This window comes from Prionailurus viverrinus, chromosome E3, assembly GCF_022837055.1.
Source record: "Prionailurus viverrinus isolate Anna chromosome E3, UM_Priviv_1.0, whole genome shotgun sequence".
Classification (NCBI taxonomy): domain Eukaryota; kingdom Metazoa; phylum Chordata; class Mammalia; order Carnivora; family Felidae; genus Prionailurus; species Prionailurus viverrinus.
Window position 1 is genome coordinate 20,094,668 of NC_062576.1, and position 16,613 is coordinate 20,111,280.

Here is a 16,613-nt window from a genome sequence, read left to right on the forward strand (position 1 = left end):
CCTCAGTGCCTGGCTTGTGGCATATAAGACCCCATACGTGGTTGCTAATATGATTATTAAAATCGAGCCACAAGGACATACGATTACAGGAACTGGACAAATGAATCAACTTGCACAGTCGTCTAAATTACTCTTCCCCTGAAGGGTGGCATGCCATGGCGTTCTGTCCTTGGTCTTATCCCAAGCTGTAATTTTATCAATGGCTGGGTCTGGCTGTTGAAGGCTGTTTATTAAGTCTGCAGATGACATTCAGCTGGGAGGCACACGGAATCAACTGGATGACGGAATCTGGGTTCAGCTCAATTTCTACAGCCTAGAGATGGATCGAGAACAGCTTGATAGAATGCATCATGGCCAAGGTAAAGGTCCTACACAAGGAGAGGCACTGGGGCAGAAGCCTGGCTTGAGAAAAGTTCACGAGACAAAGACAGACTTTTAGCTAATGTGCTCAGTATGAGCTAACAGTGTGGTGTGACTGCCAAAAACAAGCCCCCGCCCCCACAGCACACACAATGAGCGTGTTAGAAATTTCGTCAGAATAAGAGGAAGGGAACCAGCATGTTTTAGCACCTACTGTGTGCCAGGCCCCGCGTGAAACTCCTGATGTACTATTTCCGTGGGTAGTCTCACCAACCTAAGAGGTGGGTATTATGATCATTACTCCCGTTCGACAGGCAGGGAAGCTGAGGTTTAGAGAAGCGAATGGACTTGAACAATGGAGTAGAGGGCAGGGTTGGCATCTGAACCCAGTTCTTATCAGGAAGTGCATTCCATCCCTACATTCTACATGGATCAGCCCATAGTTGGAACCAACTGTTTGGTTCCAACACAGTGTATTTTTAGAGAAAGATGAACCTGCTCAGATGAGGGTGGCCAGGAAGGTGAAACCTGTAACAAGAGGTCACCTTGGGATCGAATCAAGTTGGCAAGACCAAGAGCAAGCACACATGTCAGCCTCTCCTGCCCAAGCGCACAGAAATGACACCACGTGAAATCCGTAAGAGCCTGGGAAGATAAGGAGGGGTGCCCCTGGCAGATGAAAAAGGTCAAGATACCCCTGAGAAACGGATGGCAGACGGAACTGGATTAACGCAGAAGACACACGGGCCACATCAGAAGAACTGTTGCAAGAGGGGAAGGCAATCTTGGGCTCCTTCAAACCAAGAGGCAACACATTCTCCAGGGAGAGAAGAGGGCCCGAGGTCAACGTTCAAAGACACGGACTACGCACTTTTTTATTTTTCTCTATTTTAGACAGCAAGCAGAGGAGAGGGGCAGAAGGAGAAAGAGAGAGAATCTTACTCAGGCTCCGCGCTCAGTGCAGAGCCCAACAGGGGCTTGATCTCATGACCCTGGGATCATGATTCACGCCGAAATCAAGAGTCGGACGCTCAACTGGCTGAGCCACCCAGGAGCCCTGGAGTGCAAATTCTTGTGGGGTCACTAAGAGGTGGCTCTTTGCTCCGCTTAGCTTGGGGGATCCGTGACGGTGAGTCTCTGGAACAGAAAAGCAGGGCATATCCAGCAGGAAAAGGAAGATCCCGTGCCCACAAGACAACAAACTATTGGCACCACCCTTCTTGCAGCAAGCCCCGCCCCTCTGACGCAATCACTGGCTGCCTAGAAAGAAATGCATCCACAGAGAAGAAAAAGAGCTCACAGAACACAGAAGAGCACACATTCACAAATCACCGAACATTCCAGGAAAACTCACGCCATCAGAGAGGGGGGCCAACTCAACTAACAGGAGGGCCAACAACCAAAGAAATAGAGACGACGATGCAGAGACATTTAAGATGCATTTAATATTCTCAGAGGGATAACGGGGGACATTGTCTCCATCAGATAAGTACAACCTCGTACGGAGAAGAATTAATTAGGAATCACGAGTGAAAGATGTAATCATCAAAATAAAAAGATCAAAAGACAGTGAACAGCAGACGAGATACAGATACAGAGAACATTCCTGAGCCGGAAGATCGGGGAGAGGCATTTACCCAAAACACAGGAGTAAGGACGAAGAATACCGACAAAAATTAAAAGGTTGCGAATAGCCACTATTGGCAAGGTTGGAGGCATTCTCCAATATTTTTGGTAGGACTGTAAATTAGTTTTTTCTTATGAGGCTATTTCTAGATTTCCTGCCACTTGAGCCAAAGAAATCCCTGTTGTGAAGGCAAGGGTCAGCCAATTCCAACCTATAGGCCAAATCTGGCCTGCCACCTATCTTTGTCAATAAAGTTTTATTGGAACACAGTCACACCCATTCGTTTACGTACTGAATATGGCTGTCTCCATGCTAGAATGACAGAGCTGAATAGTTGTGACAGAGACAGTGTGGCCCTCGAAGCCTAAAATATATATTACCTGGCCTTTTATAGAAAAAGCTTGCTGACCCCTGATTTAGGCAATAGTTAGGTTTTCTGTTACATGCAGCTGAATACACTCCCAACTACAACAATGAGTCGAATTGTACAAATAGAATGAAGTCCAAAAAGTCCAAAAAGATGAACATTCCACTGATAACTGGTTATTTCTAGGGAGAAGAGTGAGATTGGGGTAAATTTCAAGGGGAATTTTCATTCAGTGCCTGAACTTGGAATTTTTACAAAGACACTCAAATTACTTGGCAATTTAATTTTTCTTTATTGAAAAAAATTTTTTAATGTTTGTATTTATTTTTGAGACAGAGAGAGACAGAGCATGAGCAGGGGAGGGGAAGAGAGAGAGGGAGACACAGAATCTGAAACAGGCTCCAGGCTCTGAGCTGTCAGCACAGAGCCCGACGGCGGGGCTCGAATTCACAGACTGTGAGATCACGACCTGAGCCAAAGTCGGATGCCCAACCAACTGAGCCACCCAGGTGCCCCGCAATTTAATTTTTCTAATAAAAGAACAATTGAGGGGTGCCTGGGTGGCTCAGTTGGTTATCCGACTCTTTTTTTTTTTTTTTTTTTTTTTAAGCTTCCAACTCTTGATTTCAGCTCAGGTCATGATCTTGCAGTTTGTGAGTTTGAGCCCCGAGCTGGGCTCTGTGCCGACAGTACGGAGCCTGCTTGGGATTCTCTGTCTCTCCCTCTCTCTCTGCACCTCCCCCACTCATGTTCTCTCTCTCTCTCTCTCTCAAAACAAATAAACTTAAAAAAAAAAAAGAACAATTGAATTATACTGCACTTAAAAAGAGATGAATCTCACAAATCTTCTTAAAACTAAAAAGACATAGGGGCGCCTGGGTGGCGCAGTCGGTTAAGCGTCCGACTTCAGCCAGGTCACGATCTCGCGGTCCGTGAGTTCGAGCCCCGCGTCGGGCTCTGGGCTGATGGCTCAGAGCCTGGAGCCTGTTTCTGATTCTGTGTCTCCCTCTCTCTCTGCCCCTCCCCCGTTCATGCTCTGTCTCTCTCTGTCTCAAAAATAAATAAACGTTGAAAAAAAAAATTTAAAAAAAAAAAAAAAAAAAAAAACTAAAAAGACATAAAATAAGTATTTACTCTGTGACTCCATTTTTACGAAGTTAAATACAGGCAAAATTTATCTATGAGTCAAGACAGTGGATGTGGATAATACCCTTGGAGAGGTTCATGAACAGGGAGTTGGCATGAAGCTGCTAGGAATGTTCTATCTTTTGATGGAAATTCTTAAAACTATGTACTTAAGATTTTGTACTTTGTCACTGCTAGGAATTGACCCAAGGGATACAGGAGTGCTGATGCCTCGGGGCACTTGTACCCCAATGTTTATAGCAGCACTCTCAACAATAGCCAAATGATGGAAAGAGCCTAAATGTCCATCAACTGATGAATGGATAAAGAAATTGTGGTTTAATACGCAATGGAATACTACATGGCAACGAGAAAGAATGAAATCTGGCCTTTTGTAGCAACGTGGATGGAACTGGAGAATGTTATGCTAAGTGAAATAAGTCATACGGAGAAAGACAGATACCATGTTTTCACTCTTCTGTGGGTCCTGAGAAGCTTAACAGAAGACCATGGGGGAGGGGAAGGGGGAAAAAATTATAGAGTGAAGGAGGCAAACCATAAGAGACTCTTAAAAACTGAGAATAAACTGAGGGTTGATGGGGAGTGGGAGGGAGGGGAAAGTGAGTGATGGGCATCGAGGAGGGCACCTGCTGGGAGGAGCACTGGCTGTTGTATGGAAACCAATTTGACAATAAATTTCATATTAAAAAAATAAATTAAAGAAATAAAATTAAGAAAATGCTAAAAAAAAAAAGGGTATGCACTTTGTTGTATGTAAGTTATATCTCAATAAATAAAAAGCCAAAAAGAAGAATGGAAGGTAGGCATTTCTAATTGTCCCATAGCATGACGCTAATTCCGAAATACATGTAGGTGCACACAAAAAAGCCAGAAGGAAACATGAAAACAAGTAATAGTGATTATCTAGATGGTAGGATAACAACAGATGGGTGTACCTTTCCGTATTTTCCTTTTTTCTTTTTTTTTAAGCTTATTTACTATTTACTTTGAGAGAGAGAGCAAGAATGCGGGACGGGAAGGGGGAGAGAGAGAGGGAGAGAGAATTCCAAGCAGGCTCCTCACTGTGAGCATGGAGCCCGATGCAGGGCCAAAATCTATGAACCGAGAGACCATGACCTGAGCCAAAACCAAGAGTCAGGTGCTTAACTGACTGAGCCACCCAGACGCCCCACCTTTCTGTATTTTCTAACTTCTCTGCAATCAGCGTTCCTTAGTTCTGGAATCAGACAGAGATGAAGAACATCTAATGCAGGCCCTACCAAGGGGGTAGGACCACACGGGCCCCGCCTCCCTCACTTCCCTTGCTGACGGCACAGGAGGACAGGACCTCCCCCACCCCCAGCCGGACCCGCAGCACCTAAACGTGCTGCTATGGTTCCAAGGATGTCCTACTCCCTAATTCTCTTTTAACAACCCCACGAGGTGGTAGCCCAACTTTCAGTTCCATTCTGCAGGTGAGAAAACTGAGGCACGGAAAAATATAACGGAAGCATATAATTGCCAAAGGCCACACAGCTAGAACCGGGAGGCAAGCCCCAGCAGTCTGAGCTGGACCTCTGCCCCCTGAGGGCTCCCCGACCACCCCCTCTGCCATTCATGAGCCAACCACCGTCCAGGGCGTCAACAAAGCACGAGCAGCCCTGAGAATATTTTTTGAAAGAGTGTAGGTTTCTGTGTCCAAAAAAAAAAGAAAAAGGAAAGAAATGGAGAACTTCAATGAACTTCCTTATATTTATTTCAGTTTTGTTTTGAGTCATCCAGTGGGGGCAGGGAGGGGCACACACTCCCTTCACTGGCCTCTGATTGGAAGCCAGCTGTCGTTAACTGCACTTGGGGGCGCAGGGAGTGAGTATCAATGTCAGCTTGGTCGGTGAGGAAACTGAGGTTTTCATGAGCTGGCAGTTACCGCCCCTGCTTTCCCGTTCACCTGCCCAGTCCCGTGGTCCCAGGAGGACGGACGGGGGTCCTCGAGGGTCACTCTGAACCGGCAGTAGGGGCCGTGGGGAGAAGCGGGAAAGCAGCCCGTGTGAGAGCCACTTGGTGACCCGAGTGGGACTGGGCTTCGTGCGTTCATCTCTCTCAACCTCACTGAGTCCTCAGACGAGGGAGGAGGGAGTGAAGATGCCCATTTTACAGGTAAAGAAACCGACCCTTGCTCTCGGGTCCTCACTTCCAAGATGACCAAGAAAAGAAAGAACAATGGCCATGCCCAAAAGGGCCACAGCCACGTGCAGCCTATTTGCTGTGCCAAACGTGCCCCATCGGTGTCCTAGCACAAGGCCACCAAGAAGCCCGGGGGGCTCCGTCCGTGAAGGGTCCAACTCTTGATTTCAGCTCAGGTCACGATCTCACGGTTTGGGACTTCAAGCCCCGCGTTGGGCTCTGCGCTGACAGAGTGGAGCCTGCTTGGGGTTGTCTCTTTCCCTCTCTCCCTGCTCATGCACGTGCTCTCTCACTCTCTCTCAAAATAAATAAACTTCAAAAAAGAAAAAAAAAAAAAAAAGAAGAAGTCTGGGATTTGAAACATGGCAGAGGCCACACTTGTCAGGGACGTTTCCAAAGTGAGTGTCTTGGGTGCCTGTGTGCTGCCCAGGCTGCACGTGAAACCCCATACATGCCTGAGCTGCGCCGTTTCTGGCAAGACGGTCCGGAACCGCTCTGGCACAGCCCAGGAGGACCGAACACCCCCACCCCAACTTAGACCTGCGGGTGCTGCCCCGTGACCTTCACCAAAGCCCAGCTAAGGAGCTAGGTCCTAGAGGACTAAAGAAAAACTGCCCTCTAGGAAAAAATAAAGTGGACTTAATGCCTTTCAAAAAAAAAAAAAAAACAGAAAAAAAGAAAAGAAAAGAAAGGAAAATTGAGCCTTGGGACGGTCGCAGAATGCCTGAGGTCCCCCAGGGTGACACACATACTCTCCGCTTTCCACGGTGCACAGGACGTGGAGTGTCCGTTCAGCCCTGGACTCGCGGCGTTAACTGGGGCGGGTTTGCCTGGGAACCCAGGTGCCCTCGCTTGCAACATGAGGATCACGTTGCATTCCTCGCAGGGTATCCTGAGGGTTTAACAACTGCAGTGTTTCGTCAGCCTCACCGCCTTCACGACAAGGTGGCCGTGCGCTGGACAGCTATTGTCTTCTGCCTGCTCGCTATCTACCCTTCCCCCAACCTTCTTCTGGTCACGGGATCCCGGGGTTCCTTTGGGAAACACCCCTTCCCTACCACGTGCCTAACATGGGGTCAACTCCCACCCCGGCCCCGTCACCAGGGTGACGCAAAACCCTGGGCTGGCCATGGGTCTCAGTCCGCTCTCCTTTGCCGTAGCGGCTGAGAGAATTCTAATAATGACAGGAAGGGAAGGAGAGGACGAGGCACCTGTCACTTATTCAGGGCTTCCTACATGCCAGGCGCTGCTCAGAACACCCCTCATGACCTGATGATGTAGGTGCCACTATTATGTCCATTCTTTTTTTTTTTTTTTAAGTTTATTTATTTTTTGATTTTTTTTTTTTAATGTTTATTTATTTTTGGGACAGAGAGAGACAGAGCATGAACGGGGGAGGGGCAGAGAGAGAGGGAGACACAGAATCGGAAACAGGCTCCAGGCTCTGAGCCATCAGCCCAGAGCCCGACGCGGGGCTCGAACTCACGGACCGTGAGATCGTGACCTGGCTGAAGTCGGACGCTTAACCGACTGCGCCACCCAGGCGCCCCGTTTATTTATTTTTTGAGAGAGAGAGAGAGAGTGTGTGTGTGTGTGTGTGTGTGTGCATGCACGCATGAGTGGGGGATGGACAGAGAGAGAGGGAGAGAGAGAATCCCAGGCAGGCTCCACACTGTCACAGCCCGATGCGGGGCTCGAACTCACGAACCACAAGATCGTGACCTGAGGCAAAGTCAAGAGCCGGACGCTTAACCAACTGAGCGCCCCAGGCGCCCTTATTATCCCCATTCTACACAAGAAGAAACTGAGGCCCTCGGTCCACGGACTGAGGGATAATTCTCGCAGGCCCGGTTCCCCCAGGAGACAAACCTTTCCAGAGGAATTTGCGGGAAGCTCCTTCTCTTAGACAGTAGCATTCTCTTTTCTAACCATAGTCGGTATTCTACAAAGTGAATTTGGGGGTGGGGAGGTAAAGGGAGATAGTTTCAAGGCAATTTCATGCCTAAGATCTGGAAATATAGAAAACTTTGATGATGCTCTGTTGAAGGGCACACTGTTTATCCAAAACAGGCTCGGGAAGGGGAAGCTGTCAACATTATCTCTTTCTGGTCACAAACTGCAGCCCTCTGATGGGTTTTTCCTAGAGTTTAATCTTGTGCTGGAAGCTAAGCTGATACCAGGAAGGTTTCTGACACGTCAATCTCCTTCCTGGCATTTTATCAGAAATTGATTCTCTTTGCTTTCCGAGGCTCGTGTCTTGGCCTTGCCATTAAACTTGGGTTACGGGCACTGTGTCTGCAGCCACGTTTCCCGCAGCTCCCAGCCTGACTGTGGGGGTCTCAGAGTAGGCTGGCGATTCGGGTGCGAGGGATTACGTGAGGTTCCAACGCGCCGAAGGGATGAGGAGCGCTGGTCCAATCGGGGCCTGCTTGATTGTGACAAGACCTCTCATCCATCTGTGACTCTGATGGGATGAGCTTTCTAAACGGGCTACCTTGCCCCTGCCAGTCCTAAATTATAGCCCACAAGGTTTATTGAGCTCCTAGTATGTGCCAGGCACCACGCTAAGCACTTTACAGGTATTAAATCACTGAATTCTTACCACAACCCTCTGATGGCGGGCTCTATACTATCCCTACTCTTTAGAAGAGGAAGTCAAGTCACAGGCAGGATGGGCAACTTGCCTGAATGAAGGGGCTCGCCTAGGAATCCAGGCAATTTGTTTCCAGGGTTCCCAGGCTCCACTACTTTGCTAAGTGGCTTCTAACCCTGCCATGTGACTTATTTGCCCTGGAGAAATCAGAAGTTGTCAGTGTCTTGAGAGACCCCCACCCTCCAAGCTCTCAGAGCTGCAGAGGCCAAGACCTCAAGAAGCAAAAAGGCTGATAATGGTAGCCTCACAACTGGGAATGTACTTGGCAGTTGAATGGAAAACGGATTGGGGGGGCGCCTGGGTGGCGCAGTCGGTTAAGCGTCCCACTTCAGCCAGGTCACGATCTCGCGGTCCGGGAGTTCGAGCCCCGCGTCAGGCTCTGGGCTGATGGCTCGGAGCCTGTTTCTGATTCTGTGTCTCCCTCTCTCTCTGCCCCTCCCCCGTTCATGCTCTGTCTCTCTCTGTCCCAAAAATAAATAAAAATCGTTGAAAAAAAAAATTAAAAAAAAAAAAGAAAACGGATTGGGTCCTTCTCTGCCTAGAAATGTGAACTAAAGGGTTTCGTTCCGGGAGAAGTGTGGATTTGGCACGTCAGCTGTCATATCAGACAGGCTCTTGTAATCAAGCGCTATTAGCTTTCATTGTCTTTTTTTCCCCTTCTCTCTCTCTCTTCCTCTTTTTTTTGGTTATTTAATAATTTTTTTAATATTTATTTATTGTGGGAGAGATAGTGTGCATGCACACAGCCATGCAGGAGCAGGGGAGGAACAGAGAGAGAGGGGGAGAGAAAGAATCCCGTGCTCTTAGTACAGAGCCTGACACAGGGCTCGATCTCTGGAACCGTGAGATCATGAGCTGAGCCAAGATCAAGAGTGGGGCGCTCAACCGACTGAGCCACCCAGGTGCCCCTATTTTTTAAATTTTTAAACAAAGGGGTTGAGATCTGTACAGATGGAAGGGCCAGCTCCCCATTCTCCAGAAGGCTGAAGTGGCAAGAGTGCTGAGCTCTGAAACGAGGGAGGGGAAGGGTCTGTTGACTGCCTGCTAGCGGGGGGCCTGAAACTTACAGTACAAGTTACCAGCCCCACTGGCCTCCTGCAATCAGCCAAGCGAGGTGCTCAGAGCCAAGGGCCCGGGAGAGATGGCTTTTAAAAACTGAGGTGCTAGACGTGCCTCCACATCCTTCTTAGGACAGCTGCCCTGCTCCTACTCCCCCCAAGCATGGCCTGGAGAACATACCGGGGCAGCCACTGAACAGCCCCCGGTGTGCCTACCTCAGCCAAGGGCAGTCACACTTGAACCTGGCCAGCATTCTACAAGGTGGCCTAGAAGAAAAGCTCTGTTTCTCTTCTCTTGTTGGGAGACAAATTGGGAATGTCAGTTTTTAAAAAGCACATACCCTTTGAGCCATTAATTCCACTTATGAGAATTTAAACTTTGGCTATTCCTATACGCGTGCACAAAGATGTCTGCTCTAGAGTATTCTTCTTTTTTTTTTTAAGTTTATTTATTTTGAGAGAGAGAGAAAGAGACAGCGTGAGTTGGGGAGGGGCAGAGAGAGAGAGAGACAGAGAGAATCCCAAGCATGCTCTGCACTGTCAGCACAGAGCCCAACTCAGGACTCGAACCCACAAACTGTGAGACTATGACCTGAGCCGAAATCGAGAGTCGGACACCCAACTGACTGAGCCACCCAGGCGCCCCTAGGATATTCTTTAAAGTACTCTCACGATAGGGGCGCCTGGGTGGCTCAGTCAGTTGAGAGGCTCAGGTCATGATCTGGCCGTCCTCAAGTTCAGGCCCCACGTCGGGTTCTGTGCTGACAGCTCAGAACCTGGAGCCTGCTTCTGATTCTGTGTCTCTGTCTCTCTCTGCCCCTCCCACACTCATGCTCTGTCTCTCTATCAAAAATAAATAAACATTAAAAAAAAAAAAAACAGTACTCTCACAGTAGCAAAAGGCTCCTAATAGCCTAGAGAGTCGTCAACCAGGATCTAGTGATATATTTACAGACAAGTCCACAATTCTTTACATGTATTTATTTATATTATTTATTTATAGGGTTTTTTTTAATGTTTTACTTATTTTTGAGACCATGTGAGAAGGGGAAGGGCAGAGAGGGAGGGGGACAGAGGATCCGAAGCAGGCTTTGTGCGGACAGCAGTAAGCGTGATGTGGGGCTCAAACTCACAAACCGTGAGATCATGTCCTGAGCCAAAGTTGGACACACAGCCGACTGAGCCACCCAGGCGCCCCTATATGCATTGGTTTAGTATCAAAACCTGATCTGAACTGATATGAAACTCACAGTGTTTTTCCCACCTAGGATGAATATTCATATTTCCCTGCAGATATATTCATGTGTTTGATTATAGGGTGTTGTCCCAGACCATACTGGGATGGTATTACTTTCGAAATTCTAAAACGATGAAACATATTTGGCCCCAAAGGTGTCAAACGAAGAACTGCGTTTCTGAGCATTCATGATGGAGCACTGTACAGCCATTAAAAAAGAAGGAATGAGGTCTGTGCACACGGCCTGCTATGGAATGCTCTCTAAGACGTGTCATTAAGTGAAAAAAATAATGCCAGGAAAAAAAAAAAGCAGCATGTGTCGCTGTGCTATCATGAGGACAGAGGACAGATACGCTCTGCATAGTTGTATAGCTACAGAATACTTCTGGAAGGACACGTAAGACATTTCTTACCGCGGTTGCCTCTTGAGAGGGCATCCGGGGGACTGATAGCAGGAGCACTTATCCCTTAAACAGCCTTTGGTATCGACCATCAGGTCAGTCGGTCTCTCTTTCTGCCTCTGAACTGGGAGAAGGAACAGCTGGTAGGGAAGAGAATCAGGACAATGACAGGTGCACAGACAAGGGGGAGCAGCGGCATGTCCCTGGTGGTACACAGAGAGGCCTGTCCAGCTTTCCCCATCCCCGGAGGCAGCCTGAATCCTGGACTCCCTCCTTCCCTGTGTTCCCTTGAGATCCGGTTCCTCCTCTGCTTGGCAAAGATGGAAGGAGTCTCTAGTCCTTGCACCGAAGGGCTCTGCTCAGCAGCAGGAAGGGCCGTGTGTGCGTGCGCGTGCGCGTGCACTTGTACGTGCATACAAAGGGGAAGCTTAACGTTTTCTAGGTGGTTGAGTTAAATGACTTTTGCAGTCCTTCACAGAGTGAGCTTAGCAGACGGCTGTGCTGGGAAGAGCATTTTTCAGAATCTCCAATCGGCTGCAAAAGAAGGCAGTCCGTCGTCACGGGAGCCTCTCAGACTGGCTCGGGGCGGGGGGCGCATGAGCTAGCCTGCCTGGGGCCCACCCGCCTGGGGGCGCACAGCCAGGAGACTGGAAGGCTGGAATCAGTCCAAAGTCCAGCCGGAGCAAGGGAGACCCCTTCAGCAAGAAGCACAATCGTGCACTCTGTCCAAGGGCATGGATACCTCTCCGTTAACTGCCAGACATGCTAAGAAATGGTTAAAATAATGCAACGCCTAACGTTTATGGAACGCTTAGGATGGGTCCTGGCACCGCGCAAGGTATTTAACACGTTACTGCCTAGTAGACACAATCTCGGGAGGACAGGGGTCAAGAGAATCGTCCAAGGTCCTATGGCTGGGATTTGAGGCAGAGGCACATGTGGCTACTAATTCGGTCTCCGGGAGTCCCTGTGTCTCTGTGCAGCAGGACAAGTCTCCAGTGCCACGTCGGTGAGCCCCACGGTGCCGTGGCCACCAGTATGGACGCTGGAGGGGCGACGAATCAAGATCTGTTCCCTCCTCGGTGGTTTTCTTTTTTACTTTTTTAAACACTGTGTGATAAATTTACTTCCTAATGATTTTTGAGTAAACTACAATGACCACAATTTCAAAGTCATTAATAATTCATGACCGAGGGCCATAAACACTATATAATCTCCACAGGCCAGAAACCACGAATACTTGTTAGCGACAAGGCTGAGAATGTCTTTGCCAGCTAAACGGAAGTACGTACCCGCTTCGAGCTACGCGTCCCATACGCGTTTCAGAAATGACCGCAGCCCTTCCAAAGCCTGGGTTCCAGCCTTCTTTCCCTCCTCCAGCACCCCACCCCCTGGGGTTTTATCTGTGCCTGTGCCACGGCTCGAGGACTGAGGTGTCCTGGGGCCAGGCAGCCAAGCAGAGCTCAGGGAAGGATCTGAGCTGACAGCCAGGGGTTACTGGCTTTCACCTGTGGCTGCACACCGGAACCCCTTGGGGGGTGGTCACAAAATTCCGAAGCCTGGGTCCCACCCCTGGAGATTCCGATTTAACTGGTTTGAAAAGAGGCCTGAACTTCGGGGTATTTAAAAAGCTCCTGGGGAGTCTAATGTGCAGCAATGTTGGTGACCACTGCCACGGTGTGGTTGCCGCTCTCTCTTGGCCACCGAGCAGGTGTGCGTGGAGGCAGGCATGGCAGAATGGAGCGCCCCACCGAAAGGAGCTCTCCTCAACACCAGCCATTGCCCGGTGTTGCCTTAAGGGAATAAGGCCTCTGTGGTCGTTCTCCATTTTAGCAAAGAAGCCAGAAGTGCGCATTGTTCTGTGAAAATTGTAAATTAGGCGGATGCCTAATTTTTAAAAAAGGTGTAATGGGGGAGGGTGTCTGGGTGGTTCAGTCAGTTAAGCGCCCGACTTCGGCTCAGGTCACGATCTCACAGTCTGTGAGTTCGAGCCCCACGTCGGGCTCTGTGCTGACAGCTCGGAGCCCGGAGCCTGCTTCGGATTCTGTGTCTCCCTCTCTCTCTGCCCCTCCCCCACTCATTTTCTTTCTCTCTCTCTCTCTCTCTCTCTCTCTCTCAAAATAATAAACATTAAAGATTTTTTAAAAAATAAATAAAAAATTGTAATGGAGTCCGGGCCAAATAAAACACATCTTTGGGCTGAATTTGGCTGGCAAGTTCATTGCAAACAGCCTCCCCTCCTCCCCTCACCATGCTGGCCCATGACGGCGCGGAGAAGTTCCCAATCCCAACCCGGGGAGGAAACGGCACGTTCACCTGCCACGGCGTGAGCCGGCCCGTGTCACCTGACCACCGGAGGAACACGAAGAACCTCCCTGTCTGCTTGTTCCCACGAGCTTGTCTTTTCCTTGCCGTTCATGGTGACAGAGTCTGATCTATACCCGGCATCCTGTGTAAGGCACAGAGTGTCAGGAAGAGCAGATTTCACAGGTGGCGTGGGAGGGATGCGGAAAGGGGAGGAAGGTGGAAAAAAGCACGTTATATCAAGATGAGCATCTGCCAGCTTTTGCCATTAGTTTCCTTCTCCTATTTTTCTAACCAAACGAAAGCCCTGTGAGGAGAACCAGCACCCTCTTTTTCAGAAAGGCCCGAAACCATTTTAAATCTCTCAGATATTGTGATAAATATCTCCACTCTCTTGGTTTGTTTGGGTTTTTTTGTTTGTTTGTTTCTCGTTCCAAGCTCTTCGCCAGGCGGAGTGATCTGAAATGCTCTGGGGCAACTGGCAGGATGGGAGTAGCCAAGAAAGCGGCAATTAGGAAGCCCTGTTGCCAAGGAGAAAGACTGAGGAGGAAAACAGTATCTCAACTAGTTACCCGCTGCCCTGCTTTGTTGATTCCCAGCAAATTTCTTAATGCAGATAAATGGGATGCTGTTACTCTGTGATCAAAAGCCTCGGTTAGGTCGAAACAATTCATGCCTGGCTTGGGAGCGGGGAGCAGGGGGCGGGGGGGGGGGTGCTGGTCACCCCACCCCCAGGTCACGTCACCAAGGGGGGGGACCAGGAGCCTGCGGGCCTGTGCTCACTCCTGTTCCGGGCTCCTCTGCCCCCCCTAGTCTCTGGAAAGACTTTGCAGGAGACGTGCACATCTGTTCCTGCTTCCAGAAAAATGTTCTTACCAGAAAGGAGTGATGGAATCCACCCCGGCTCAGTTTCTAGAACGTCCACTGGGGCTGACACTTAAATCTTTTTAGTAGCACCAAAGTCCCTAAGTTATCTCTCAGCCCTCGTCCCAGGTAGGCTGCTTGAATGAGAAAACCCACGGTGGCTGTTCTGGCTACAGTTGAGAAAGGAGACAAGAGGGGGTGGGATGACAGCCATCGCAAAGGCCCTTTGCAGTCCAACCCCAACCTGCCTCCTCAGAGCTGGTTTGGGAGGCCAACACAGAGGACACAGACATGGAAAGAGAAAGACCAAGTGTTGTGGCCATTTCTGAGCCCCTGGACCCAGCTCAGCCTGGAAAATTCCTTTTCATTGTTGGAATTATGTCACTTTACAAGCAAGAGTGTTAACACGTAAGTGTTGATGAATTTCAGGATTGGTCGATACTTATGACGAGCCACACGCCTGCATACCCATGTACCCCTACACTCGTCTGTGGCTAAAGACTCCAATTCAAACTCCCATGAGCTTGAAGATGTCATCAAAGGGCCCTGCGGTGACCTATGGGTCCTTGCTATCACTGTGTACTCCCAGGCTCAGCTACTCTTGCAACTTTCCCTATTCATGTCTCTCTGACTTTGACTTTGACCATGCTGCACACCCCGAGACCAGGGCTGTGTCTCTCTCATCCCTGGTGCCGGGCACAGAGCAAGTGGGCTCGGTGTGGCAGGTTTCAAGAAGGGCCACAGTATCTGTAGATTTCTCACCCAGAGGTGAGACCTATTTCCCCACCCGGCGAATCTGGGCTGGCCTTGTGACCTGTTTTAAGGAAACAAAGTAGCAGTAGTGACACCAGCTCGGGGGGTCCAGCAGCTTCCACTCTTCATGTGCGTGGCCCTGTGAACCTCCACATGAATAAAGCTGGCTGCCTTGCTGGCGGACGAGAAAGCATTCAAAGAGAGCTGAAGCACACTACCGATGCTCAGCCATCCCCAAGGCGACACGGCGGCTCACTGCAAAAGCCTGAGTGAGTCCAGCGGAAATCAGCAGACCTGCCCAGCTCCAATGGCCGACCCACAGAATCACCAACTGAATGCACAGTTCTTGTTCCACATCCCTGAAACGTGGGTTTGGGATTGCTCAGTTACACAGACAAAGCTAACTGACACACTTCCTAAGAAATTGTCACTACAATGTAGCGACACTTTGGTTGAGAGCTCTAATTGCCAGCTAGCATTTGGTCCCGGATTCAAGCTGGAGACTCAGAGGGAAACAAGAAGGAAATCCAGGAAAACTTATTCACCAGCATGCTCCCTCAGGTACCTTCAAACAGAGTCGCCTCCCACCCACCCTCACCAGTGACACATTTACCTCTTTTTTCTCCCGCGAGCAGGACCGGCTTCTGTCAGCCTTCCGCGGAATCTGACCTGTGGCAGTTCAAAAGCAGAACCAGAGATTAAGGCTCTTTTAAAACAGCTAGTTTATCACCGTGAAAGCTTTTTATTTGCAAACTGAATAGACGGGACCAATCATAATCAAATGATTTTAAGAAAATGTAGCCTATTATTATAGTGGGAAAATGGCATGCTCTTGAAATAGACCAACGGCAAGGAAATGGTAATTCACACGCTCACGTTATTTGACTGTAATGAACAAAGCCTCAGCTCTTTAATCTGGAACATTATCTGCACTCTGCAAGGGCCGACTGTAGATTTCCCAGTCGAATTACATTTTTATTAAATTGTTTGGAATTATATAAAATGCCTTCCACAAAAATGCCTTCCACTGTGCGCATACACATAACCTTTGATGAGTGCACACCAATGTGCTTCACCAAACCCCCAAACTCAACACCTAGGTGGCGGTGCAGATGTGAATTAGCAGTAATCACCCGCATCTCCCATATAACAGGTAATTTCAGAGAGAATGTTGCTTTTCTTAGAAAATTGGAAGACTAACATTTGAGAGTGCGCATAAATTCAACAGATCAACATCATTATGTTTAAATATGCTGTTCCAAATGCAGTTTTCACAACTTTTATGGAAGTGTCCATTGTAAAAGGATTCCTTGATGGAAAATTAATGGATGGCCTTGGTTTTAAAACACAAAGTGGGAACCTCTGTGCTTTGGCAACGTGTCTTCCAAACTATCCGGCCTCACTCTTGGGTGGCGATTTATGAGGAAATCACAACCACGTGTCCCGTGAGCCAAGAGCACGCCAAAGCAGGAGGAAGAAAGCTTAGTGATGACTCATCAAGAGGCAAGAAGTGGGGACCGAGTCTCAGAGGAAAGATGTTTGTCTCTGGTTGTGGTCGCTTCTGGTAGGTCTACACAGGTGTGGGGGACCTCATAGCCGTGATAAAGCACAAGTCAAGGGACGATGCTCTTTCCAAGAAAGTGAAAATAAGGGGAAAAGCAAAGGTCCACAGATGACCCT

General features: G+C 48.9%; 1 protein-coding gene across 6 annotated transcripts in view; it reads right to left on the minus strand.

Moving 5' to 3' along the window:
* The window catches only part of KATNIP (katanin interacting protein), a 195,695-nt gene that overhangs the window by 160,742 nt on the left and 18,340 nt on the right, over positions 1-16,613 (minus strand). For 4 of the 6 annotated variants that reach the window (XR_007147896.1, XM_047839283.1, XM_047839280.1 and 1 more), the window contains exons 1-2: positions 15,547-15,602; positions 2-313 (exon numbers count right to left, since the gene is read on the minus strand). Coding sequence is in view for 5 of the 6 variants with exons in the window: in XM_047839283.1 (XP_047695239.1) it covers positions 2-79 (78 nt within the window). In the remaining variant the exon portion in view is untranslated. Of the gene's footprint in view, position 1; positions 314-11,024; positions 12,220-15,546; positions 15,603-16,613 lie in introns of those variants that run through there. The other 2 variants (XM_047839284.1, XM_047839282.1) reach the window with 2 other exon arrangements.